Here is a 27,279-nt window from a genome sequence, read left to right as displayed (position 1 = left end):
TTTCCTTCTATGTCAAATGGAGGCAAAAGGAATCTATTCTTTATAGGGCTATTAAAAAAGTTGAGTTTCTGGAGAGCTTGAAGTTTGCTGGACACATAACATTCAATAAATGTCAGATAACATCATCGGTGTCATCACCACCATCACCACCACTGTCACCATCATTACCATTACATCTCATTATCACCGTCATCATCCTCATCATCACCTCCACTGTCACCATCACCATCACATTGTCATCACCTCCATCATTATCATTATCATTGTCACTATCATCACCATCACATCATCATCACCATCACCACCATTACACTGTCACCATCATAACCACTGCATCATCACTATCACTACCATCATCATTGTCACCATCACCATCATTGTCACCATCATCACTACTATTGTCACTATCATCACCATCACATCATCATCATCACATCATCATCATCATCATCACCATCACCATCATCACTACAATCGTCATCACCATCACAGTCATCATCACTACAGGCACAAAAACAGTGCTGGAAGGCCCTTCTCCATAGGTCCGGGTGAGGATGCAGTGACATGAAGTACGTGAGGTTAGAAGCCTGGCACGTCTCTGGCACTCAGAGTTAGGCACTAAAAGGCCAGCTCATCAGGTGAGTCCTACCTGGATTTTGTGTCTCAGCTTCTAGGCTTTGCTTGTTGGAGACCCACAGCAGCACCTAGCCCTGGGTAAATACTTGTGGACTGACCCACTAACATGACCTCTTAACTCTCCTGGGTGAGTCAGATCTAGACCTGCTGCTTTAACTTGCAGCCCACCCAGCTGGCCACCCCAGCACCCCAGGATGCCAGTGTTCAAGCGGGGCTCAGCTCTGACTTGAGCCCATCTTCTCGGCCCCTGTGCTGGGCTGGTAGGCTCACCAGCTCAGCTGAAAACACAGGGGCAAATGGAGAACCTGTGGCTCCATGATGCCTCTCCTTTCCCCGGCTGTCTGGAGTAAGAGGCAGGAGTGTGATATGGGAAGTCCTGACTCCAGGACTTCCAGTCTTACTGGGCCCCTTAGCAGCTGTGTAGTTTTGGACCAGTCCCTGCCCCTTTTGAGCCTGAGTTTCCTCATCTGTAAAATGGAACGATCCTGCCTGCTTAGTTCAACCTCCAGGATGGGAATCCATCTTAAGGATGAACTGCAATAATGGTGGGCAGGGTTTTGAAAAGTGCTATCAGCTAAACAATGGCCATGGCTAGCACTGACTGGGGTCTCTACCTTTCTTCAGCAGCCATGGCCCAGATGGCCTGGCCACTCACCAAGCCCATCTCCTCTTCCTGCTGGGCACGCAGCTGGACTGCATGCCCCGCCTTATTTGCAATCCAGCGTGGTCATATAAATGAGTTCTAGTCAATAAAATGTGAATCAAGTGAAACACAACATTACTGAGCCTGGTCCTCAAACCCGGTCCCCTGCATGACCTGATACTCTGATATCCTGATGCTCTGGTGATGCCAACAAGCCTGGTGAGATTGGAAGCCATGTGCTGAGATGCTGGAGCCACAGACAGAGTCACCCTGGGAGGAGAGCTGCGTGCCAGTCAGGAACACTCATTCTGAACTGTATATGAGCAAGAAATATTTGAACTCCTACTCATTTGGTGTTTGTTACAGCAGCAGTGTACAAACACTATAGCACTTGACTAAAACAGCTGCATCAACTCTATTTAATCGTTCATTTTATTTCAATTAGATTTTTTTTTTCCTTTCTAGAAGTTTTATTTGCTGCTTTTTCAAAATATCTTGGCCTTTTTGTAGTCTGTTCTTTATTCATATGATTTGTATTTTTGAACCCTTCCTTTAATTCTTTCTATGGATTATCTTTATGTTCTGTTCTGTGTCTGATGACGCTAATATCCAAACCTTTGCAGCTTCACTGTGCTGTCTGTTGTTTACCTTGATGCTTGCTCATGGTGCTTTTTCCCTTGTGGGTCTTTGTGGATTTTGATTGTGGTCCTTTCAAATTAATTGTGGAGAATTCTTCAAGGCGTAGGTTGAAAATGGGAACCACCAGCGATTATTCATGTCTGCTTCTGCCGGGTGTGTAGGGTCACTCCAATTTGGCTCTTTTATATGAAAATCCTAGCCTGAGGATTTGGGGTCCACACAGCTAGTGTAAAACCCATATTACGGCTGTGGTTATGAGCCCTGGCTGAGCCCATCTGGCTTGTGATTGTGACTCTTTAGGGGAGGTTTTTATTCATTTTTTACTCATGTCCAAGATTGATATAAACCAGTATCCTTGCTTTCCCTTTCTTCAGCCCCTCCTTCCCCATCTTATTCCAATAGTAACAGCACAGTCCTTTGGGGGATACCAGCTTTATGTGGGGTTTCCTGATCGTTTTTCGAGACAGAGTCTCACTCTGTCGCCCAGGCTGGAATGCAGTGGTGCGATCTCGGCTCACTGCAACTTCCACCTCCTGGGTTCAAGTGACCTTCCTGCCTCAGCCTCCTGAGTAGCTGGGACTACAGGCGCCCACCACCACCCAGCTAATTGTTGTATTTTAGTAGAGATGAGTTTCACCATGTTGGTCAGGCTGGATTCGAACTCCTGACCTCAAGTGATCTGCCTACCTTGGCCTCCCAAAGTGCTGGGATTACAGGTGTGAGCCACTGCACCCCGCCAGGTTTCCTGATTTCCCTTGCTGGGTCGGTCCTGGCTTTCCTCCCATGCCCAGGGCCATATGTGGTCATGACAAAGGAAGATCAGGTAACCAGGCGTGGCCGAGGTCCCCCAGGCAAAACCGGCTTTGGCAACTGCTCACCTCTTGGGATTTCACTTTCATTTGTAGTTCTCAGGTTTGTGTTTTCCTTGTTCTTGCTCAGTGTCGTGCATTTTAACACATACATTATAGATCTCTCTGTATATATGCACATATAAAATACATTCATATACATATATACATATACATTATATTTTCCGTTGCTTTGCAGTGGGACTCTTGTTCAGCGATTAAGTCTGCCATACTGTGGAAAATAGAAGCATTCTCTGGTAGCACATAGTAGATTTTTAATAAGCAGCAAAAAGTATCTTTAAAATCCTCCCTCTCCATTTCGAGTCCCCACATGGAGGCATCTGCTCTCCCACCATCCTCCTCCATTCAGGAAAGCCCTCCCCGTGCCTAGCTCTGTCTCCCAGCCCAGCCCCGCCCCTGAACCAGCCAGACAGTGGGGGAGGGGTTGAATTTATCTATAGATAGTCTTCTCCATCACGTTGGTACAGTCAGCCTTCGATGTCTGCGGGTTCCACATCTTCAGATTCAACAACCTTAGATCAAGAATATACAGAAGAAAGGCAGGGCACGGTGGCTCATGCCTGTAATCCCAACATTTGGGGAAGCCGAGGCAGGTGGCTCACTTGAGGTCAGGAGTTTGAGACCAACCTGGCCAACATGGTGAAACCCTGTCTCTACTAAAAATACAAAAATTAGCCGGGTATGGTGCGGCATGCCTGTAATTCCAGCTACTCGGGAGGCTGAGGCAGGAGAATCACTTGAACTCAGGAGGTGGAGGTTGCAGTGAGCCAAGATCATGCCACTGTACTCCAGCCTGGTGACAGAGTGAGACTCTGTCTCCACACACACAAAAAATAAAAATACAAATTTAAAAATATAGTATACTGTTTACATAGCATTTACATTGTATCAGGATTATAAGTAATCTAGAGATGATGTATAAGTACACGGGAGGATGTGTGTAGGTTATATGCAAATACTAGGTCATTTTATATCAACGACTTGAGCATTTGTGGATTTTAGTATCCTCGGGGGGTCCTGGAACTAATCCCCAGGATACTGAGGGACAACTGTATACACCAGCCAGAAAAGGCTTTGGTGCTTTCTTCTCAAGGACACAATTAGTGTGGGGTGTACTGGGAGATGAAATCTTCTGGAAGAGCTGGTCCTGACTCTGCTGGAAGGCAGAGTGGGCTGGGGTAGCTGTTCTGGAAGAAGGAAATAGCCTGAGCCCCAGGGGCTGAGGGAGGTAAGAAACGGGTGTGAGGGAACCCACAGCCTGAGACGGAGACTCAGCTTCCCTGTGGGCTCACCTGCGGGAGGCAGAGGCCCCAGCTGACCCGGCGCAGCAGGCAGGTTCTACATCAGCATCAGGCAGAGCGGATTTTTTTTTTTTTTTTTTTTTTTTTGACAGGGTCTTGCTCTGTTTTTCAGGCTGGAGTGCAGTGGTGAGATCATGGTTCACTGCAGCCTCAACCTCCTGGGCTCAAGCAATCCTCTCACCTCTGCCTCCCGAGTAGCTGGGACAACAGGCATGTGCTACCGTGCCCAGCTAATTTTTAAATTTTTTTAGAGGTGGGGATACACTATGTTGTCCAGGTTGGTCTCGAACCCCTGGCCTCAAGTGATCCTCCTGCCTCAGCCTCCTGAAGTGCTGGGACTACAGGTGTGAACTACTGTGCCTGGCCAGACAGAGCTTTCTAATGGGCAAGAATGGCATCCATGGCCTTAGAGGCAGTGAATCCCCATAGAGAGGGGTGTCAGCAGAGGGAGGAACCACCTTCTGGGGAGTCTGCACAGGGTTCTGGCCTCCAATGTGCAGGGGAGAATGGGGTGCTCCTAATGGGTTGGGTTCCGCACCCAGGGCCAGGTGCCTTGTTCAGGCCACCTTGGGCACAGACCCTATGCCCTGTCCTGTCTGCTCTGGCTGTCAAAATCTGGGCTGTGGTGGTCAGACAGGGCCCATCAGCTGATGTCCATTCACCATTTAGGAGCTCCTGGGGACAGGTAGGATGTCATCGGGACCAAGGGTAAGACCAGAGTCCCTGGGTCGCGTAGAAAGCGTCGGTCATACTATTCTCATGATGCCGCTCAAACCTAATCACATGTCTAACTCATCTGGGGGTACAGGCAGACTGACTCTGAGAGGACAAGGCCTTTCCCCACTCACAGCTTGGGTCTCCCCCTTCCTTTTAGGGCAGGAGGCTGCGACCTTGAGATTCCAGGGCATCACCCTCCCCGTTCTGGGCTTCTCAGAAGCAACCGCCCCACCCACCACCCGCAACGCACACACATCTCTGGCTGTATTTCCCTGGGAGCAGCTGACAACAGGGTTCTGTGGTGCTGTGACAGTGGGCCAGGTGTGATGTGGTGATGGTTTCCGGAGCAAGGGGCAGGATCCCTAAAGAGCAGAGTGGACTTCCTAGGAGCTGGGGCAACCTCAGAGCTCCTCCCTCCCTCGCACGGCAGCTTCCAAGGTACTGGGAGGGCCCCAGTCATGCATGTGCAGCGGCATGGTCTCGAATCACTGCGACCTTCGCCTCCTGGGTTCAAGCGATTCTCCTGCCTCAGCCTCCTGTGTAGCTGGGATTACAAGCTCCCGCCGCCACACCTGGCTAATTTTTGTATTTTTAGTGGAGATGGGGTTTCACCATGTTGGCTAGGCTGGGCTTGAATTCCTGACCTCAGGTGATCCACCTGCCTCGGCCTCCCAAAGTGCTGGGATTACAGGTGTGAGCCACCTCGCCTGGCTCACATGGTGTCGTTTCTATATACCTGGTAAGAGGAAAATATCTTTGTGTTTCTTTAGTTAAAATGACAAATGGTAGAAGTTTTGCACCCCGTAATGCCTGGACCTGGACCTGGAGCTATTGAAATGGGGTTGCTCCAGAAAAGCTGTGCTCTGAGACCCCCAGGGCTGGGACACTCGGCAACTTCTTTCCAATGGAGCCCCCCGCGTTCCTGCTCCAGACCTGACCTGCCTTCCCACAGTTGGGGGATCCTGCAGGTCTAATCACCCAGGCTGCCCTCTAGCAAGGTAGCAGCTGCGCGCGGACGGCTGAGTTCAAACCCCTGCTCATGCTTTCCCTGCGTGGCCACTGCCCCAGGGAGGCTTCCTCATTGTGGGGGTGAGGGAGTGAGGATTCTGATGCCAACCATAACAGCTTCCCGTCTTTCCTGCCTTCCAGTTTCCTCCAGCGGCCTGATAAACCTCCATGCATGAGAGAACCATGGTTTTGGGTCTTGCTATGTTCCTGGCCTCTGTGGTTGAGGAATCTGGCCAGGGGCTGGAGGGCGTCTCAGCTCCCCTCCCCAGTTTCTGGGGCCTCAGGTGGGAAGGCTGGACAGGCAGGAGGTGACTGGATCCTGGGGCTTCACTCATCCTGGGGCGGTGGTTCACTCCCACCTCGGGTCCCAGGTGGACTTGGCTGGTGCTGCCAATGGAGCAAGGGGGCACAAGTGGCCTCCCTGTGTGCCTTGGGCTTCTCAGGGTGTGAGAGCAGGGCTCTGAGTGTCCCAGGAGTGGTCATACTCCCTGGCCTCACCGTGCTTTATGATGGAGGCAGTCACAGCTGCCTTGTCCTCTGCAGAGTCCCGAGGTGGCACAGGGCATCGCATGGTGAGGGGCTCAGTGTGCTGGCTCAGGTCTCTCTTCCTCCTTATATAAAGCCACTAGTGCCACTCTCGTCATAACCCATTAATTCATTAGCCCATTCATCTATTAAGCTTCTAATCTGTGAATGGATTAACCCATTCACGAGGGCAGAACCCTCATGATCCAATCACCTTTTTTTTTTTTTTTTTTAGATGTAGTCTTGCTCTGTCACCCAGGCTGGAGTGCAATGGCGCGATCTCAGCTCGCTGCAACCTCCGCTTCCCTGGTTCAAGCAATTCTCCTGCCTCGGCCTCCGACTAGCTGGGATTACAGGCGTCTGCCACCACACCTGGCTAATTGTTTTGTATTTTTAGTAGAGACGGAATTTCGCCATGTTGGCCAGGCTGGCTTTGAACTTCTATCCTCAAGTGATCCACCGCCTTGGCCTCCCAAAGTGCTAGGATTACAGGCATGCGCCACCGCACCCGGCCCCAATCCCCTGTTAAAGGCTCCACTTCTCTTGGCCGGGCACGGATCACCTGAGGTTGGGGAGTTTGAGACCAGCCTGACCAACATGGAGAAACTCCGCCTCTACTAAAAAGATACAAAATTAGCCAGGCGTGGTGGCGCACACCTGTAATCCCAGCTACTCAGGAGGCTGAAACAGGAGAATCGCTTGAACCTGGGAGGCAGAGGTTTTGGTGAGCCGAGATGGCGCCACTGCACTCCAGCCTGGGCAACAAGAGCAAAACTCCGTCCCAAAAAAAAAAAAAAAAAAGAAAAGAAAAAAAGGCTCCACCTCTCAACACTGCCAAATTGGCGATTAAGTTTCACATGAGTTTTAAAGGGGATCAGTGGGCCACTGTGGCCTCAAGAGCCTTGTGGAGTTTGAGATGTGAGAGCCGAGGACCACCAAGGAGAGGGGGCTGCGGAAAGCAAATGATGGATGACCCAGCAGGGGATGGGACCTCATGCAGGCTCTGTGAGCAGCTGGCTGTGCAGAGCTGTTCCCTGCTGGGCAGGCAGCTCAGATCCTCTCCTGAGTGAAGACAGAACATGTTTCAAATGCAGCTTTCCTAAGGGCACAGCTTCTGTCTCAGAGCAACTCCTAGGACAATGTGGCCTGTCCGGAGGGAGCCGGGTGGAGGGCACTGGGAAGGTCCTGGGCCTTTTCCCTTCCAGGTGCCAGCAGGGAGCTCCACCCTGGCAGGCATGGGGAGAGGCCGGAGCGGCAGGCACCGTGACCAGCTGGAGCGGGGACGCGTCTGACAAAAGACTTCCCCCACCCCCTGATTTGTGAATCTAATTTTAGGAAAAATTTTACACAGTGTAAAAGCCTTTAAACACATGTAGCTACACATTTTACAAGCTGCTTCTATCGATAAGAATAAAATTACATATAAGAAACATCAGCTTCAAGCAAAACTACCCTCCATTCGAGGACACATCTCACTGGGGTCACTTGCTGTGGAGGTGGAGGCGCACCGATGCGTTTGCATCAAGGCCACTCCTGGCAGTTTGCAAGTATTATTTGAGTTCCTGCACATTCATTCCACAGGAGCCCAGAGCTGCCAGCTCACAGCCACAGCCTGGCTGAACTGGGCGGGGTGGAGGCAGTGTCGGGGAGTTCAATGGGATGCCCCGGGGCCAGGGCGGGATTCAGGAACTGGAGCCAGATGCTGAGAGTGGCCGTGACCTTGCAGTGTTAAAGGAAAGAAGGTATGAGGTGGGGGTACCCCACTCCAGGACCAGCCTCTCATCTGTGCATCCCACTCATATTTATGGAGTGCCCCTCACCTGAGTGGTTTTGATCCTTCTGTGAGTTAGCTCAGGGTTACCATAACATAGGACCACAAGCTGGGTGGCCTAAATCAACAGCAATGTCTTCTCTCACAGTTCTGGAGCCCAGCATCCGAAATCTAGGTGTCGGCAGGGTTGGTTCCTTCTGGAGGCTCTGAGGGTGAGTCTGCTCCGGGCCCCTCTTGCCCAGCCTCCAATGGGTCCTGGAAGCTCTTGGCATTCCTTGGCTTGTGGCTGCATCCCTCCCCTCTCTGCCTGCAATGTCACGTGGCCTTCCCTCTGGGTGCCTTCTGTGTCTGAGTGTCTCAAACCTCCCTCTCCTTTCTCTCATGAGGATGCCAGTCAGTAGATTTAGGTCGAGCTTTGTCTTAATCACATCTGCAAAAGCCCCATATCCAAATAAGGTCACGTTCACAGCTCCTGGGGTTAGGATGCAGATGTGTCATTTTGGGAACACTGTGCAGTTCACTGCAACCTCAGAGAACTGAGGGATGGAGTTTTCCTTGATGAGGTCTCTGCAGGGCTGCCCCCCGGGTGAGGGAAGCTGGCACAGGGGCCCAGCAGAGGGGGGCCAGTGGCTGAGGGGAAGGAGCCAGAGGGGCCTCAGTCCCAGGAGCAGCTGCCTCATAGTCTGGCAAGCACAATAAGCCTGGGGCCTCAGGGCCTCCACAGGTCTGGGAGCAGCCAGACCCGGTGCCCCAACTCGGCGCCTTCTCTGTGGGTGTCTTAGTCCATTTTTTGTTGCTTATAACATAATACCTGAAACTGGGTTTTTTATAAGGAAAAGCAAATTACTTCTTACAGGTACGGAGGGTGAAAAGTCCAAGGTCAAGGCACCGCATCTGGTGAGGACCTTCTTGCTGGTGGGGACTCTCTGCAAGAGTCCCAAGGTGGCACAGGGCATCACATGGTGAGGGGCTCAGCGTGCTGGCTCAGATCTCTCTCGCATCTTGTGTAAAACCACTAGTGCCACTCTTGTCATAACCCATTAGTCCATTAGCCCATTCATCTACTAAACTACTTATCTGTGAATGGATTAACCTCTCATTCACAAAGGCAGAACCCTCAAGATCCAGTCACCTCTAAAGGCTCCACTTCTCAACACTGCCAAATTGGCAATTACGTTTTACATAAGTTTTGAAGGGCACAAATATTCAAACCATAGCAGTGGGCCACTGAGACCTCAAAAGCCTCCTCAATGTTTCTGCCCTCTGTGATCCCAAGCCCACCCAGACTCTCCTCCCAGCACCACTCAGAGCAGACAGGAAGGCCAGAAGACCTACAGTCGGTGGGGGTGGGGAAGGTGGGGAGGTGACCTGGGGGAGAGGCTGCTCAAGGGTGATGCACACCTAGACAGGTGGCCTGTACCCTTCGACCAAGTGCCCAGTTGCCTTACTCCAGTTTTTTTGTTTTTGTTTGTTTTTTTAGATGGAGTCTCACTGTGTTGCCCAGGCTGGAGTGCAATGGCACGATCTCCATTCACTGCAACCTCCACCTCCCAGGTTCAAGCAATTCTTGTGCCTCAGCCTTCCGAGTAGCTGGGATTACAGGCATGCGCCACCATGCCTGGCTAATTTTTGTGTTTTTAGTAGAGACGGGGTTTCCCTATATTGACCAGGCTTGTCTTGAACTCCTGACCCCAAGTGATCCACCCACCCGCTTTGGCCTCCCAAAGTGCTGGGATTACAGGCATAAGCCGCCGCATCCGGCCCTCCAGTTTTTGATCCTGGGACTGACTCTTCCCCAGCGAGAATGTCAAAGGTGCCTGCCCACCTCTGGGAATTCCCTCCCGAGTCCCGTCCCTCTGTTAAGAATGCTGCTGTCACTTGTACCCACACATAGAGCTCCTTCCTGTCACCCAGCTGTCAGCTTAGTTGACACTATTCAATGTCAACTAATGCGAAAAGCCCCATCGCCCTCTCCTGTGGCCTTGTGTCCTCCGCACTGGGTAAGCAGGAGCTGGAATCTCCTCCGCCTCTTCCCTGCGCTGCTGGGTGTAGGTTCCTGTTTGTTTCTCCACTGACGGCAGGGACCCTGAAGGGACCAATTCACGACATCCCACGTCTAGAAAAGTGCTCAACACATTACAGGAATTCAAGAAAGAAGTTTGTCAAATAAACGAACTTTCTGACATTCTGAAGCGACTAACGATGGCATGGATCACTTGGTGGTAGTGAGTTCCCCGCCATTGGTGGTATTTAAGCAGTAGTTGGATGACACTCGGAGGGTACATTAGAGAGACAAATGCAGGAGGTATTGTTCAAGCTTAGGGCAAACACAGATCCTTCTCAGGGTCTCTGGCCATTCAGTGTCCCCTTCCCTGCTACCATCTTGCCCTGAGACCCTGGGGGATGCCTTTCTTCTCTCTGAGCCCCAGTCTCTCAACAGTTCTAGAAAACAAAAGGTGGCAGCATCTATTTGGCTGAGCCACCCAGATAGAAAAGACTTTGGAAGGAAAGGCCAATATTTATTCGTTATCATTTTCAGAAATTAGACTGGGGAGCCACAAATAGATATTTCTAACAAGAGCCCGTCTGTCCCTGCCTCTCAGGCTCATCCTTCACACTCCTTGTTCATGTCACGTCTTGCTGCCTCCCGCACTGGGGGTTTGGCTTGAATATTTGCCAGCTGCTCAGTTATTTTCTGGGGTGATTCATGGGAAAGTGGGACGTCCAACTGCAGTTGGGATGTTCTTTTAAAAGAACATGTGCCGCTCCCAACGGGGCCACATCTGAGCGAGGCACAGGGCTCGCTCTCCTCTGGGGATGGGCGTGCGGGGGTGGGGAAGAGCTAAACATGTGCCACGGACTGGAAGAGGCCCCATCAAAGCCCGGGCTTCCCCAGGGAGCAGTCCGTCTGTTTTGTGCCCTGCCACAGGTGCTCCATTCCTAGCATCAGCATTCATGCATCCGCTGTTTCTCCATCTTATTTTATTATTTTATTTTATTTTTTGAGATGGGGTCTCACTTTGTTGCCCAGGCTGGAGTACAGTGGTCCGATCACAGCTCACCACTGCCTGGAATTCCTGGGACTACAGGCATGCAACACCACATCAGGCTAATTTTTACAATTTTTGTAGAAACTGGGGTCTCCGGCCGGGCGCGGTGGCTCAAGCCTGTAATCCCAGCACTTTGGGAGGCCGAGACGGGCGGATCACGAGGTCAGGAGATCGAGACCATCCTGGCTAACACAGTGAAACCCCGTCTCTACTAAAAATACAAAAACTTAGCCGGGCGAGGTGGCAGGCGCCTGTAGTCCCAGCTACTCGGGAGGCTGAGGCAGGAGAATGGCGTGAACCCGGGAGGTGGAGCTTGCAGTGAGCTGAGATCCGGCCACTGCACTCCAGCCTGGGTGACAGAGCGAGACTCCGTCTCAAAAAAAAAAAAAAAAGAAACTGGGGTCTCCTTAGGTTGACCAGACTGGTCTCAAACTCCTGGTCTCAAGCAATCCTTCCCGCCTCAGCCTCCCAAAGTGCTAGGTTTACAGGCGAGAGTCACTGTACCCTGATTGTTCCTCCATCTTCAAAAACAGTCTTGATCTCTACTCCTGCCCTCCACTTTCATATTTTGTTTGTTTGTTTGTTTGTTTTTAAATGGAGTCTTGCTCTGTAGCCCAGGCTGGAGCGCAGTGGCACGATCTCAGCTCACTGCAACTTCAGCCTCCTGGGTTCAAGCGATTCTCCTGCCTCAGCCTCCCAAGTAGCTGGAATTACAGGCATGTGTCACCACGCCCGGCCTATTTTTGTATTTTTAGTAGAGATGGGGTTTCACCATGTTGTCCAGGCTGGTCTCAAACTCCTGACCTCAGGTGATCTGCCTGCGTTGGGATTACAGGCGTGAGCCACGGCACCTAACCACTTCCATGTTTCTTTACCCCTCTGGATAGCAAAGCTCTTTGAAGGAACGAAACTCCTCCCATCTTTCTTGAACACCCCCCTCCAGCACACTCTTGACCCTGTGGATTCCCTGGGGCTTAATGAAGTCAGCAGTGACCCCGAACCCAAAACCCAGGGTCGGCTGGCAGATGTCGGCTGTCTGAGCCACCCACTGAGTCTGACTCTGCCGGCTGGTCTCTCTCCTCCTTGCTGCCCTCTCCTCACCTGGCTGCCAGGACTCTGCTGCTGTCAGCCTCGCTCCCACGTCTCTGGTAGTTCCTCCTCACTCCCTTGCTGGCTCTATTTTGTGTCCTTGACCTTGAACGTGTTGGGGAGTTCTGGAGCTCAGTCCTTACTGTGTCTTGTTTTATTACTCTCTCATTCCCTTACTGATCTCATCCTGCCTCAGGGTTTTAAATGCCCTCCAGATGCCAATGACTCCCATGTACGCCTCCAGCCTGGACCTGTGTCCTGACTCCTGACCTCCAACTAGGTTTTCAATGTGGATGTCAAAGACACCTCTGCTCACATTCAACACGTCCAACACTGAACTCCTCATCTCCTCCCACCTCCCTGTCTGGGTTGGTGGCTGCCCTGTCTTCCCCGTGACTTGGGCCAGGAGCCTGTGTTTATCCATGCTTCCTTTTTCTCCTGCACTCTACATCCAATCTGTCAGGAAATTGTCGTTCCATGGCCCCAGTGCATCCGGGATCTGATGGCTTCTCTCCACCCCACTCCTTTTCCATCCTAGTGCAAGCCACTTTCATCCTTGCCTCTGTAAGTCTGTTCTCAGCACTGCAGTCAGAAGAAGCCTTTACATGGTAGCCAGATTATGCTGCTCCTCTGCTCAAACCTTACCAAGGCTTCTCCTTTTCACCTGAAATGCAAGCCAGCATCCTTCCCAGATTCTGCAAAGCCCCAGATAATTTGACTGGCTCCCTGCACCTTCTCTAACATCCCCTCCTATTGCTCCTTCTGCATTCCACCACCCCTTCACTTTCTCCTGTTCACTGGGCTCCAGCCACACTGTCCCCCTTCCCATTCCTCCAACCTGCCAGGCACACACCTGCCCCAGGGCCTTTGCACTTACAGTTCCTTCTGCTCAGATGCTCTTGTCTCAGATATCTGCTGGGCTCACTCCCTCACCTCCTTTACCGCTGTTGCTTACCTTCTCCATGCAACCCCTCTCAACCAACTTATTTAATAATTCAAACTCCTCACCTGTCCTTGCTCCACAATGCAATAGCTACAGGCGCGACACACTTTAAAGCTGAATTTGCATCATTAACATTTTCTCCATCACTTGCTTAAGTCTAGACAATCAACACAACAATCAATCTGGCCCTGATGTGCATTGTTTGCCAATTCCCATGGTGTATGTAGTTCCACCAAGGCCAATTTTAAACTACCTATATGACGCCCCTGAGCAGTCTTGGAGAGAGATGCACAGAAGCATGCCATTATACAGTATTTTGTAATAAATGTAAGTCACCCTAGGAGCATCAATAATAGTAAAATGAGGTAAGATAATTAGGATGTGATTACTCTGAATATGCATTACCTTTGTTTTTAATAAAATGTACTTAATTGGAAGTTTGTGTAGTTTAATTTTTTTATTGACTGCATTTAACAACTGACTCACAAAATTCCTGAAAAATTAACAGTAGGCTTTCACCAGCCAGTATGTGCTGGCTCCAGCACACCCCTGAGAATGGTTGATTAATATGGAATGGCCATGCTGTGGAATTTTATGCAACTATTTAAAAGAATGAATTGGAGCTCTATAGGGGATTTGGAGGAATTTTCACAAAGAATTGTCAAATAAGAAAGCAAAATATAGAACCACGGAGTCGTTTTTATAACACAGTGATCCCCCCTCCCAATAAAACCCTCTTTATATGTGTCTGTACACATTAATAAATACTTGCATAAATATCCAGAATCAACTTGATTTGGGGGCATAGGATGTGATGTGTGGGAAGGAGAAAAGGAAACCAAGCAAAATAGGAAAACAGAACCAAAAAGACTGCCAGGAAAAGCAAACTATACAGATGGTAACACATTTTGGCATTTAAGCATAATATATGTATGTATTTGTTCTTATCATTAAAATACATTTTTAAACCAAGTCCTCATTTGGACAGTTGTTCAGGTTATCTATTGCCGTATAACAAACCACTCTAAAACTTAGTTCGAGTTACCAACAACCATTTATTATGACAAGGCTGTGGGTTGCACTTGTGGTGTTTCTGCTTCACATGGTGTTGGGATACTGGGATGGCTGCAGGGTTCAACATGACCTCCCTCACATGGCTAGGGGTTGATGCTGGCTGCAAGCTGGGAGCTCAGCTGGGCCTATCAGGAGGGGACCTGAACTCTCCTCTATATTGACCTCTCCACGTGGCTACTTGGGCTTCCTCACAGCGTGGTGACTGAGTTCTAAGAAGAAGCACTCCAAGAGGCAAAGGCTGGAGCTGCGTCATTTCTGCCATATTCTATTGATCACAGTGATAACAGGGTCAGCTCAGATTCACGGGGAGGAGATACAACATTCACCTTTCGATGGAAGTGGCAAGATAATATCACAACAGTGCATGTGGTAAGGGAAATATTGTGGTAATTGTTTTTGGAAACACAAAAGACCACAATGATCCAAGCCCTTGATCATGTGGCACAAAATCTTCACTACCCTGGGGTGAGGACCCAGTGAAACCCTCAGTGACAACCCCCTGGAGGGTTTTCTTCCAGGTTGACTGAGTTGTCTGTGGGTAACATTATGTTATATTTGTGTATTGGTTGCAACTCTCAGTTGGCTGCAGACACAAGACTTTGGCAAAAATCAAAAAACATTCTGTGAGAATCAGTTGAATATATACATTTTATAAAACAGTATCATATATCTGATTATTTGTAAACTTTGTGTCACAAATCTTTTAGTGTTAATAAATTTTATAATAAAAGTAGGGCCGGGTGCGGTGGCTCAAGCCTGTAATCCCAGCACTTTGGGAGGCCGAGACGGGCGGATCACGAGGTCAGGAGATCGAGACCATCCTGGCGAACACGGTGAAACCCCGTCTCTACTAAAAAATACAAAAAAAAAAAAAAAAAAAAAAGTAGACGTGTGTATATATATGATAGATATATGCGTATATATGATATATGTGTGTATATGCATTTTTCCCCTGTAGCACACCTCCAAGTCTTCCTCTGTTGATAAGCATCATTTTGTTTCTATTCTACCATGGAATTCCATTTTACTCATGCTGGGTTCCAAGGGTATGTGCATTTTTAATTTTAATAGATATTTTCAGATTGCTTTCAATAGAAGTTAAAATTCTTATTTCTAGCAGCAGTGCATAAGACTACCCTTTTCTCACACAGCTGCCAACAATAGATTTGTGGATTTGTTTTTTGCCAGTCTGATAGGTGTAAAGTGGTATCTCATTATTTCAACTGGCTCCCCTCTGCATCCCCGTAAGTCTGAAGGTCTTTTCTTATGTTGGGTGACATTTGGCTTCCTTCTGTGACTTGCCTCTTGGTTTTTCTTTTTCTATTGGATTGTTTATTCCCTCCCTGTCAATTTGTGCATGTTCTCTGTATATTAAATTTCAGCCTTACAAGTGGCTCTGTGTTCCAAATCTCAATTATATATTGACTTTACATCATCTTTTGTCATATAAAAATTAATTTTTGCATTACCAAATGTTTATCATTTCTTCTGTAGCTTCCGGGTATCTGGTCTTGGTTAGGAACCTGTCCCTTTGTTGAGAGTGTTGATATAACCCTTCAGAATTTCTTGCTGAATTTTTATTGTTCTATTTAAGCTTTTAACATAAATTTTATTTTCATATATGGCTAAAACAGGAGTCCAATTTTATTTTTTTCTGGATAAGTAGCCTGTTATGACAGTTAAATATTTGTGGTTTAGTGAAAAACAAAATAATTATGTATTAAATAATAATTCCCCACTGTATTGAAATGCTACTTCTGTTATATTAAATTATTATATGTGCTCACATATATTTTATATTCTAATCTGTCATTCTTGTGCCAATGACATATTGATTTGGTCATAGTGTTTTTGTAGTATGTTTTAATTTGGGGGATTTTAGGAAGTCAATATATAACACTATTTCTGGGATGAAGTCATGAAGAGTGCCTCCTTTATTCTGTTTCTCTTTCCATGACATTCACTACAGTGAGGCTCTGTGTTGAAATTATAGAGACACAAGATGAAAGCAGTTGGATCCCTGCGTCACTTTATGGAGGAGAGTTTCTTCCCTGGAGCTTTGCCTGATTGCATCATCTTTGCGTGAATGATAAACAACCCTTTGTTTTTTACCTCAGCATAGCCTATTCTGTCCTGACTAATCATTGGTGTTGCTGTATCAAAAAGCCAAAATATACAGCATTAGCTTGGTGCCTGGTGGTGTGTGCCAAGGACACTGATACTGGAGGCTGGGGCATGGCAATCTGTACTATTCATGGTAACACACTTGTTAAATGGCATACTTGCATTAAGAAGGCTAAGAAAGAAGTCTATTGCAAGCATATCTTGGCTGTTGACTTTATTCAACAAAGTCTTTTTTTTTTTTTTTTTTTTTTTTTGAGACGGAGTCTCGCTCTGCCGCCCAGGCTGGAGTGCAGTGGCCAGATCTCAGCTCACTGCAAGCTCCGCCTCCCGGGTTCTCGCCATTCTCCTGCCTCAGCCTCCCGAGTAGCTGGGACTACAGGCGCCCGCCATCTCGCCCGGCTAGTTTTTTGTATTTTTTAGTAGAGACGGGGTTTCACCGTGTTCGCCAGGATGGTCTTGATCTCCTGACCTCGTGATCCACCCGTCTCGGCCTCCCAAAGTGCTGGGATTACAGGCTTGAGCCACCGCGCCTGGCCTATTCAACAAAGTCTTACAAGAAATAAGTGGCTAGTTTGTGAGCAGCAAAAAAGGAAATAGAGAAATTCCACAAAATTAGGGCTTAGCAAAATCAAAAAGCCGACTGCTTCCAGATGCCAACTAATTTGATACAGGATTGACAACACCACTGAGCCACAAAGGCCCAAACTACCTCTGGGCAAAAGACAGATTAAAAAGATCCAGATAGACTCAAGGTAAGTGCCATGATATTGTGTGTGAGAGAGATGGGGGAGCAAAAAAGGTAAATAAGTTGAGATATACATCTCAAAAATAACTTTTGGGTGAGTTATGGTACAGGGAACTCTTTGGAAACAAATCAAAAGCAGACTAAGATTTTAAGGATGTTGTATTACAAAAGAAACCCACAGTTTGAACTAAAAAAGTCTCAGACTATTCATGACTTAAAACAAGCTATGGCTCCCCAGTTTTCCATGGGCCAACAGCAGCTGAGTTTCATAGTCCAAACACAGCATATTCTTCCATGTCCATTTGAGATGTGGCCAAGGAGGGTGATGGAATGACAAAAGGGCCAGGGAGAACAAGGAACAAGGGACTTCTTCCTAGAGAAGCTTAATGAAGAAACCTTCTCTAACGAGGGTAGGAGCTTTCACAATGTCTACTCAGAAGGATTTCAGAATTGTTACCCCTACCTGTCTTCTTTCTCTCCATTTAAATGTAAAAGTGTTTATTGCAGTTGTCCTAACCCTACTCCATCATTGAATATTGGGTCTGTATAGGAGGAAAGGAATGTGTCTCTTCTAGTTTAGAAACCTCCACAAGAAGAAGAAGCAGGTATAGACCTGTTGGAGAGCACTAGGCAGTTCACTTGAAGACCCTCAATTTCTTTCTGGTTTTTTTTTTTGTTGTTTGTTTGTTTTTTTTGTTTTTAAGAGATGGGGTTTCACCATACTGGTCAGGCTGGTCTCAAATTCCTGACCTCAGGTGATCCACCCACCTTGGTCTCCCAAAATGTTGGGATTACAGATGTGAGCTGCTGTGCCTAGCCTAAGAAGACCCTCACTTTCAAGCTGGATTTGCTGACAATTTCAAGTGGGGTTTTCTGTCTTGAGAAAGTAAGAGTATGTTCTACATATGGGAAAAACAATAACCAGAGGAGTATGCAGGAAGATTACACTTCCTACTTCCTGGTAGTTAGGTGGGGCCATGTGACTAGTTCTAGCGAATGAAATGTGAGTGGAAGTGTCATGTATCACTTCTGGGCCAAAGTTTAAAAGTTGATGTTTCCCTAACACTCTGTCTTTCGTCGTGGTGACCTTGGAGGCCACCAGTGAGGTGATGGTGGACAGGATGAAGGATGCCTAGAACTAAAGGGGTTTTCGCCAACCCACATTAGATTTTGCATGAATGAGATAACATACTGCTTTCTTTCTTTCTCTCTCTCTCTCTATTTGTTTTATTTTATTGTATATTTTTTGAGCTGGAGCTTCACTATTGTTCCCCAGGCTGAAGTGCAATGTGCCTCACCGCAACCTCTGCCTCCCGGGTTCAAGTGATTCTCTTGCCTCAGCCTCCCGAGTAGCTGGTATTACAGGCATGCACCACCACGCCCAGCTAATTTTTTATTTTTAGTAGAGATAGGGTTTCTCCATGTTGGTCAGGCTGGTCTCAAACTCATGACCTCAGGTGATCTGCCCGCCTCAGCCTTCCAAACTGCTGGGATTGCATATTTCTTAATGTTTAGCTACTGGGAATAATTTATATTAGATTATTTTAGGTTTTCTACCTATACAATCATATCATCTGTGAAAGGTGATGTTTGAGTATTTCTTCCTTTTTTATCCTTACACCTTTTGTTTCTTGTCTGTGTCTTGCTGTACTACCTGGGACTTCACAGTCAATGTTGGGTAGCAGGGATGACAGCTGGGACCATGGGCTTGCTTTTTACAGGAAAGGAAAGCTTTCCATATTTGGAGAACTGAGGCAAGTAAGATGTTTTCTGTAATTTTTTGTGGCTATCTAGTGTCTGTTAAAAGAAAGTTCCCTTGGACTCCTAGCTTGCCTAGGTGTTTTTATCTTGAATGGTTGTTGAACTTTACAATTTTTTTGTATCTCTTGAAATGATCACATATTTTTCTATTAAAGAACAAATGCTAATTCTCCTAATTATATTTATTGTTTTCTGATGTCAAAGCAACCTGATTGATATAGTTTGGCTCTGTGTCCTCATCCAAATCTCACCTTGAATTGTAATAATCCCCAGGTGTCAAGGGTGGGACCAGGTGGAGATCATTGAATCATTGGGGTGGTTTCCCCATGCTGTTCTCGTGAGAGTGGGTGAGTTCTCAGGAGATCTGATGGTTTTATAAGGGGCTGCCTCCATCACGCTGCTCGCTTTTCTGTTCTCATTTGAGATGGAGTTTCGCTCTTGTTGCCCAGGCTGGAGGGCGACGCGGCTCACCGCAACCTCTGCCTCCCGGGTTCAAGCGATTCTCCTGCCTCAGACTGCTGAGTAGCTGGGATTATGGGTATGTGCCACCGTGTGCCACCCTGTGAAGAGGTGCCTGCTGCCATGATTGTAAGTTTCCTGAGGTCTCCCCAGCCATGCGGACCAGTGAGTCATTAAACCTCTTTTCTTTATAAGTTACTCAGTCTTAAGTATGTCTTATAGTAGTGTGAGAATGTATTAATGCACTGACATTTCTGTTCATGGTTAAGTCATGCTGAATTCTGTTTATTGTCTTTTAATTGGTATTTTTGCGTCTATGCTGATAAGTGAGATTTACTTTGTCAGGTTTTAGTATCAGGGTAATTCTAGTCTCAAAATGAATTGAGGCCATTTTATGCTCTTTAATATTCATTTTCTATTCCTTTTCTATTCTCTGGAAGAGCTTGTATATGATTGGCATGGTTTCTAGAAGACCTTATGATTGGCATGATCTCTTCCTTAAATGTTTGGTTGAATTTGTAGGAACTGGGGTTTTCTTTTTTTCTTTTTACTTTTATTTTACTTTAAGTTCTGGGATACATGTACAGAACGTGCAGGTTTGTTACATAGGTATACATGTGCCATGGTGGTTTGTTGCACCCATCAACCGGTCATCTAGGTTTTAAGCCCTGCATGCATTAGGTATTTGTCCTAATGCTATCCCTCCCCTTGCCCCCCATCCCACGACAGGCCCCGGTGTGTGATGTTCCCCTGCCTGTGTCCATGTGTTCTCATTGTTCAACTCCCATTTATGAGTGAGGACACATGGTGTTTTCTCTTGGGTTCAAGCGATTCTCTTGCCTCAGCCTCCCAAGTAGCTGGGATTACAGTTGTGTGCCACCACACCCAGCCAATTTTTTGTATTTTTTGTAGAGACGGGGTTTCACCATATTGGTCAGGCTGGTCTTGAACTCCTGACCTCATGATCTGTCCACCTTGGCCTCCCAAAGTGCTGGGATTATAGGCATGAGCCACCGTGCCCAGCCGACTGTTCTATTTTTAATTTGTGAAGAGTATGGCTGACATTAGTTTTCAGTCAGTTAAACTTGTGTATCAACTTGGGGAAAATTGACGCATTTACTGTGTTGTCTTCCAACTCATGAACATGGTACGTCTCTTCATTAATTTAGATGTTCTTTGATTTCTTTACCAAGATATGCTCTTAAACTTGAATTTTCTTTTAAGCACTTATTTATCTGAATCATATAAGTTTTAATATGTAACAATTCCCTTATACTCACATGTATTCTGATTTTCATTATGATTAATTCTTTGACCTTAGCCTATTTATATTTCTTGTTTTTCAAATGTATGGGAATTTTTATGTGTTTTATTTATATATATATATTTTTAAAATTTATTATTTTATTATTATTTTTTTTTCTTTGAGACAGAGTCTCATTCTGTCACCCAGGCTGGAGTGCAATGGCACAATCTTGGCCCACTGCAACCTTTGCTTCCCAGGTTCAAGTGAGTCTCATGCCTCAGCCTCCTGAGAAGCCGAAATTACACTACTATGCCCGGCTTTTTAAATATATTTTTAGTACAGACGGGGTATTAGTGTGTATATGTGTATATATATATAAAATCTCTAGTACATATATAATATATACTATAGTATATATAACATATATATTTTCAAATGCTTTGGATATGATTTTTTCATAACAATTTCCTTTTTAGTCCTTTTGGGCTGCTGTAATAGAATGATATATATACACATAATATATATAATATATATCTACTATATATAATATATATACACTAGAGATTTTATGTATAATATATATTTTTTCTAGTATATATATGGAACTATAGGAATTTTCTAATATATACACACACACTAGATATGTATATTTTTTCTAATGTGTGTGTGTGTTTGCTAGAAAATCCCCATATGTTTGGAAAACAGCATTCATCCCCAGAGAACACAGCAGCAAGGCGCTATCTTGGAGACAGTGAGTCTTCCCCAGACTCCACATCTGCCAGTGCCTTGATCTTGGACTTCCCAGCCTTCAGAACTGTGAGAAATATACTAGAAAATTCATATATATATATAAAATAGATTTCTATCTTAATGGCATTGTGGTCAAATGAAGTCCTTTGAAGTTCACTGATACTTGCTTAATTATACAGTATATGGTAACTTTTTGTAAAATTTCTGTGTCTGCATGAGGAAAATGTGTATTTGTATGTGTTGAATGCATTGCTCTAGATATCTCCATTAGGTAAGCTTTCTTAATCACATTCAGGTCTTCATATTCTTACTTATTTTTCATCTGATTGTTTGACCTGTTATAGAGAGAGGTATGTTAAAATTTCCCAGTATAATTTTGATTTCGTCTGCTACTGATAGTTCTATCAGTTTTGCTATATATATTTTGAGGTTTTGTGTCAGTAGGTGCCTACCAATTTAAGATAGTTATATTTTCTTGTAGTATTGGCTTTTATCATTATGAAATGTTATTCTATATCTTTGCTAATACTTCTCATCTTTAATATTATTACAGATACGCCAGTTTTTCTGTTTATTGTTTAAGTTAGTGCTTGCATGGTGTATCTTTTCCCATCCTTTTACTTGCACTTATTTTCTATGTCCTAAGGTTGTAAATGTCTTTTATAAATAACATGTAGTTGGCGTTTTTGGTTTTTTTAAAAATCCAATCTGATAATCTTTGTGTTTTAAGTGGTGCATTTCATTCACCTATATTTGATGTAATTACTAAAATATTTGGTTTTAAATATTTTAGTTATGTGATTTTTTTTTTTTTGGTCCCACCTGTTTTATATTCTTTCTTCTCAATTTTTGTTTTCTTTTGGATAAGTGCATTTTGTCATTCCATGTTTTCCTTTATATTAGCTTGGAAGTTATATTTTCTTTTACTGTTATTGCAACGGTTACCCTAGAGATTACAAAGGGCATCCTTAACAAAATATTGTAAATATTGTTTGGTATTCCTGGACAATCCAAGGACCTAACAATACTTTAGCTTAATTTATACCCCTCCTGTGTTCTCTGCAGTCGTCATGTATTTTATTTCTGTATATTTTAAAATCCACGAGACATTATTACAACCATCAAATCAGCCATTCTTTATTTAGATTTGCCCCAGATATATCCTTCCTGTTGCTCTTTATTCCTTTCTGTATCATCAACCTCTGCCTGAGATCATTTGTTTTACTGCCTAAAGAAGACACTTTGTTATGTTTTTTAAAGTTGGGGTCTATTCGTTGTTAGTTATATATTTTAAAAGTTTTAATCTTTTCTAAGAAATCTTATTTTACCTTCACTGTTGAAAGATATTTTTGTTAGGTTTAGAATTCTAGTTTGGCAGTTTCTTTTAACATATATACTGTTTGATATAATCGTATAAAATAATATTATATTGTCCTCTAGTTTCCAGTACTTTTATTGTAGTTTGCAAGTCTAATTGTGCTTCCTTGAAGTTAATCTCCACCCTCACCCTTTTTCTGACTGCTTTTAAGGTTTTCTGTTTGTCTTCAGTTTAGTAGAACTTCTTGAACTTGTGGCTTGATGTCTTTCAGTAGTTGTAGAAAATTCTTAGCCTTTTATCTCTTCAAATAGTATTTCTCTCCAATCCCTTTCACCTTGCCTACTGGAACAATTATTTTTCAGTTACGTATCTCCTATGGCTGCTAAGTACTTTTCTGTGTTTTTCATCCTTTTATCTCCCTGCTCTTCATTCTGGATGTTTTCTTGTGACATATCTTCAGGTTGATTAATTCTCTCTCCAGTTGCATCTAATCTGATTTTTTAAATTGAACCTTTTTATTCTGACATAATTGCATATACACATGCAATTTTAAGAAGTAGTACAGAGACATTTTTTTACTTGGTTTCCTCCAATGGCAGCATCTTGCAAAACTGCATTACAATATCACAACCAGGATATTGACATCAATACACTGAAGACACAGAGCATTTCCATCACCACAAGGATCCCTCCTGTGGCTCTTTGATAGCCACACCCACTTCCCTCCTGCTCCACCCCCTCCTTAATCCCTGAAAATCATTAATATTAATATGTTATCCATTTTTATAATTGCATCATTTTAAGAGTATTATATAAATACCATATGTCACTTTTGGTGTTTGGCTTTTTCACAAAGCATAATATCTAGAGCTTCATCCAGATTTTTGCACGTATCAATAGTTACTTTTTATTGTTGCATAGTAGTCCATGGTATGAATATACTACCATTTGTTGAACCATTCTCCAGTTGAAGTACATGTGGATTTTTCCCACATGTGTTTTTCATCATTTTATCTCTGTCATAAATAAAGTTGCTATAAACAGTTATTTACAGGTTTTTGTATGAATATCAGTTTAATTTAAATGGAAGAAATGTGCAGGAGTGCTGTTGTTGGGTTAGATGGTAGTTGCATGTTCAGTTTTTAAAGAAACTACTAAACTGTTTTCTAGAGTAGCTGTAACATTTTATACTCCCACCAGTAAGCTTTTTTATGTTTGCTATTCTGATAGGTGTGTAGTGATACTACCTTGTGGTTTTAATATTCATCTGCCTAACTATTCTGATAGGTGTGTAGTGATACTATCTTGTGGTTTTAATATTCATCTAATGATTAATGATGTTAAATATTGTTTCATGTACTTATTTGCTGTCTCTATTTAACAAAAAAGTATAAAACTTATATCCTGAAAACTGCAAAACATTCTTGAAAGAAATTTTAAAAGGTCTAAATAAATAAAAAGACATCTTATGTTCATGGATTGGAATACCTAATATTAATGTGACAGTGCTCACCAAATTGATCTATAAATTCAACAAAGTCCCTCTCGAAATCCTAGCTACCTTATTGTCAAAAATTGACAAGCTGATCCTAACATTCCTATGGAAATGCAAGAGACCCATATTAGCCAAAATATTCTTGAAAAAGAAGAACAAGTTTGAAGACTCATACTCCCCAGTTTTAAAACTTACAACAAAGCTATGCTAATAAAGAGAATGGTACTGGCATAAGAATAGGCATATTGATCAAAGGAACAGAATTTAGAGTACAAAAATAACCCTCACATTTATAATCAGTTGGTTTTTGATAGTGGTGCCAGAACAATTACAAATTGTACTGAGACAATTGGATATCCACATGAAAAAGAATGAAGTTGGACCTCTACCTCACCATATACAAAATTAACTCAAAGTGGATCAAAGACCTAAATGTAAGAACTAAAACTATAATGTTCTAAGGAGAGAACATATGGGTAATTCTTCATGACTTTGGATTAGGCAATGGTTTCTTAGATATGAAACCAAAGGCACAAGCAACAATATAAAAAATAGATAAACTGGACTTCATCAAAATTATTTGCCCTTTGTATATTCTCTTTAGTAAAATGTCTCTTCGTGTCTACTTTGATTGTTTTTGTCTTTTACTGTTTACTTTTGAGTGTTTTGTTTTTGTGTCTAGCTACTAGTCCTTTGTTGGATATGTGGTTTGAGATTTTTTTTTTTTAATCTGTAGCTTGTCTGTTCCTCCCTTTAACAGGGTCTCTCACAAAGCAAAATATTTTAACTGTGATTAAGTCCAATCAATCAATTTTTATTTTAAAGAATATTTTCCCAAAGTTTTATAGTTTTACATTTTTAACATTCAAATTTATATTCTACTTTAATATTATTTTTACTTAGTATATAAGACTTAGGTACTTACCTCAAGGGTCTATTTTCTTTTATCTTTTTCCTATGAATGTCCAATTGCTCCAGTACCATTTGTTGGAAAGCCTATCTTTCCCTTATCAAACTGCTTTTGCACCTTAGTCAAAAACCAATTTGGCAAATATGTGTGGGTCTATTTAAGTTCTCTATTCTGTTCCATTCATCTGTGTGTCTGTCCTTCTAACAAAACCATGCAGTCTTGGCTGCTATAGCTACATAAGTAGTAAAATTGGGTTGAGTGATCACTCCCATTTCTCCCACTTTATTCTGTTTCAAAATTATCTTACTTGTCCTTTGCTTTTCTGTATAAATTTTAGAATCATTTTGTCCGTCTGCAAAAAAATCTTCCTGGGATTTTGGCAGGAATTGGAGATAACTGACATCAATCTGATTTGGGGAGAATTGACATCTTTACTTTGTTGAGTGTTTCAATCTATGAATATGTCAATCTCTTCATTTATTTCGATTTCCTTTGGTTTCCTTCAGCAGTGTTTTGTCTTTAAAAAAATAATTTGTTTACTTATTTATTGTTTTGGTTTTTTTTTTCTTTTTTTTAAGCAGTGTTTTGTAGTTTTCAGCATACTGGTGTGAACCTAAAAGTCTCTGAGACAGATCTCCATCAATTTAGAAAGATCATTTTGCCAAGATTAAGGACACACCCATGACACAACTTCAGGAGATCCTCACGACATGTATCCAAGGTGGTTGGGGCACAGCTTGGTTTTATACATTTTAGGGAGACATGAGACATTATAATCAGTATGTGTAAGGTGTACATTGGTTCGTCCCAGAAAGGTGGGACAACTCAAAGTGGGGGAAAGGACTTCTGGGTCATAGGTAGGTAAGAGATAAATGTTTGCATTCTTTTGAGTCTCTGATCAGCCAGCCTTTCACCAAAAACACAATCTGCAAGTGGGATGGCGTAGAAGAGTAGCCACTTCTGCCTTAGTTTGGCTTAGTGAAACACTAGGTCAGAGGAAGCAAATCAGACATGCATTTATCTCATGTGAGCAGAAGGAGGACTTTGAGTTCTGTCTGTCCTTCGTCCACAAGGAATTTCCTTGTGGGAAAATCACAATTTCATTCTTTTTTTTTTTTTTTCTTTTTTTTTGAGACGGAGTCTTGCTCTGTCGCCCAGGCTGGAGTGCAGTGGCGCGATCTCGGCTCACTGCAAGCTCCACCTCCCGGGTTCACGCCATTCTCCCGCCTCAGCCTCCCGAGTAGCTGGGACTACAGGCGCTGCCACCACGCCCGGCTAGTTTTTTTGTATTTTTAGTAGGGACGGGGTTTCACCATGTTAGCCAGGATGGTCTCGATCACCTGACCTCGTGATCCGCCCGCCTCGGCCTCCCAAAGTGCTGGGATTACAGGCTTGAGCCACCGCGCCCGGCCTACGGAAAATCACAATTTCAGATTGGCTTCTTTCACTTAGTAATATGCATCTGTGTTTCCTCCATGTCTTTTAATGGCTTGATCCCTCATTTCTTCATTGCATAATCTTGTATTGTCTGGATGTACCACAGTTTATATTTATCCACCCACGGACGGACATCTTGGTTTCTTCCAAGTTTTGGCAATTATGAATAAAGCTATAAACACCCGTGTGCAGGTTTTGTGTGGACATAAGTTGTCAACTCCTTTGGGTAAATACCAAGAAGTGTGAATGCCGGGTCAGATGGTAAAAATATGTTTTGTTTTGTGAGGAACTGCCAAACCGTCTTCCAAAGCATTCACAGCAGTGAATGAGAGCTCCTGTTTCTCCACATTCTCATCAGCATTTGGTGGTGTTGGTGTGCCGGAGTTTGGCCATTCTAATAGGTGTGTCATAGTATCTCATTGTTTTAATTTGCATTTCTGATGACGTATGAGGTGGAGTATCTTTTCAGATGCTTATTTTCTGCCTGTGTATCTTCTTTGGTGAGGCGCCTCTTAATCACGTTGTTTTCCTTTCCTTTTTCCTTTTTCCTTTCCTTTCCTTTCCTTTCCTCTGCTTTTTCTTTTTTCTTTTTCTTTTTTTTTTTTTTTTTTTTTTTTTGAGGCGGAGTCTCGCTCTGTCGCCCAGGCTGGAGTGCAGTGGCGCGATCTCGGCTCACTGCAAGCTCCGCCTCCCGGGTTTACGCCATTCTCCTGCCTCAGCCTCCCGAGTAGCTGGGACTACAGGCGCCGCCACCACGCCCGGCTAATTT

The 27,279-nt window shown here is 44.4% G+C and overlaps 1 protein-coding gene across 12 annotated transcripts in view; it reads left to right on the top strand.

Moving 5' to 3' along the window:
* Positions 1-27,279, top strand: part of PARVG (parvin gamma) — an 81,170-nt gene that overhangs the window by 35,724 nt on the left and 18,167 nt on the right. For 8 of the 12 annotated variants that reach the window (XM_009217466.4, XM_031656215.1, XM_009217465.4 and 5 more), the window contains 2 exons: positions 4,963-5,126; positions 8,258-8,299. The exons of 3 other annotated variants lie outside the window; for them this stretch is intronic. In XM_009217466.4, the coding sequence (XP_009215730.2) occupies positions 4,963-5,126; positions 8,258-8,284 (191 nt within the window). In that variant the 3' untranslated portion in view covers positions 8,285-8,299. Of the gene's footprint in view, positions 1-4,962; positions 5,127-8,257; positions 9,455-27,279 lie in introns of those variants that run through there. One more of the 12 variants, XM_017945379.3, reaches the window with a different exon arrangement.

Source organism: Papio anubis, chromosome 16, assembly GCF_008728515.1.
Source record: "Papio anubis isolate 15944 chromosome 16, Panubis1.0, whole genome shotgun sequence".
Lineage (NCBI taxonomy): Eukaryota > Metazoa > Chordata > Mammalia > Primates > Cercopithecidae > Papio > Papio anubis.
This window is presented reverse-complemented; position numbering and strand designations above follow the sequence as displayed.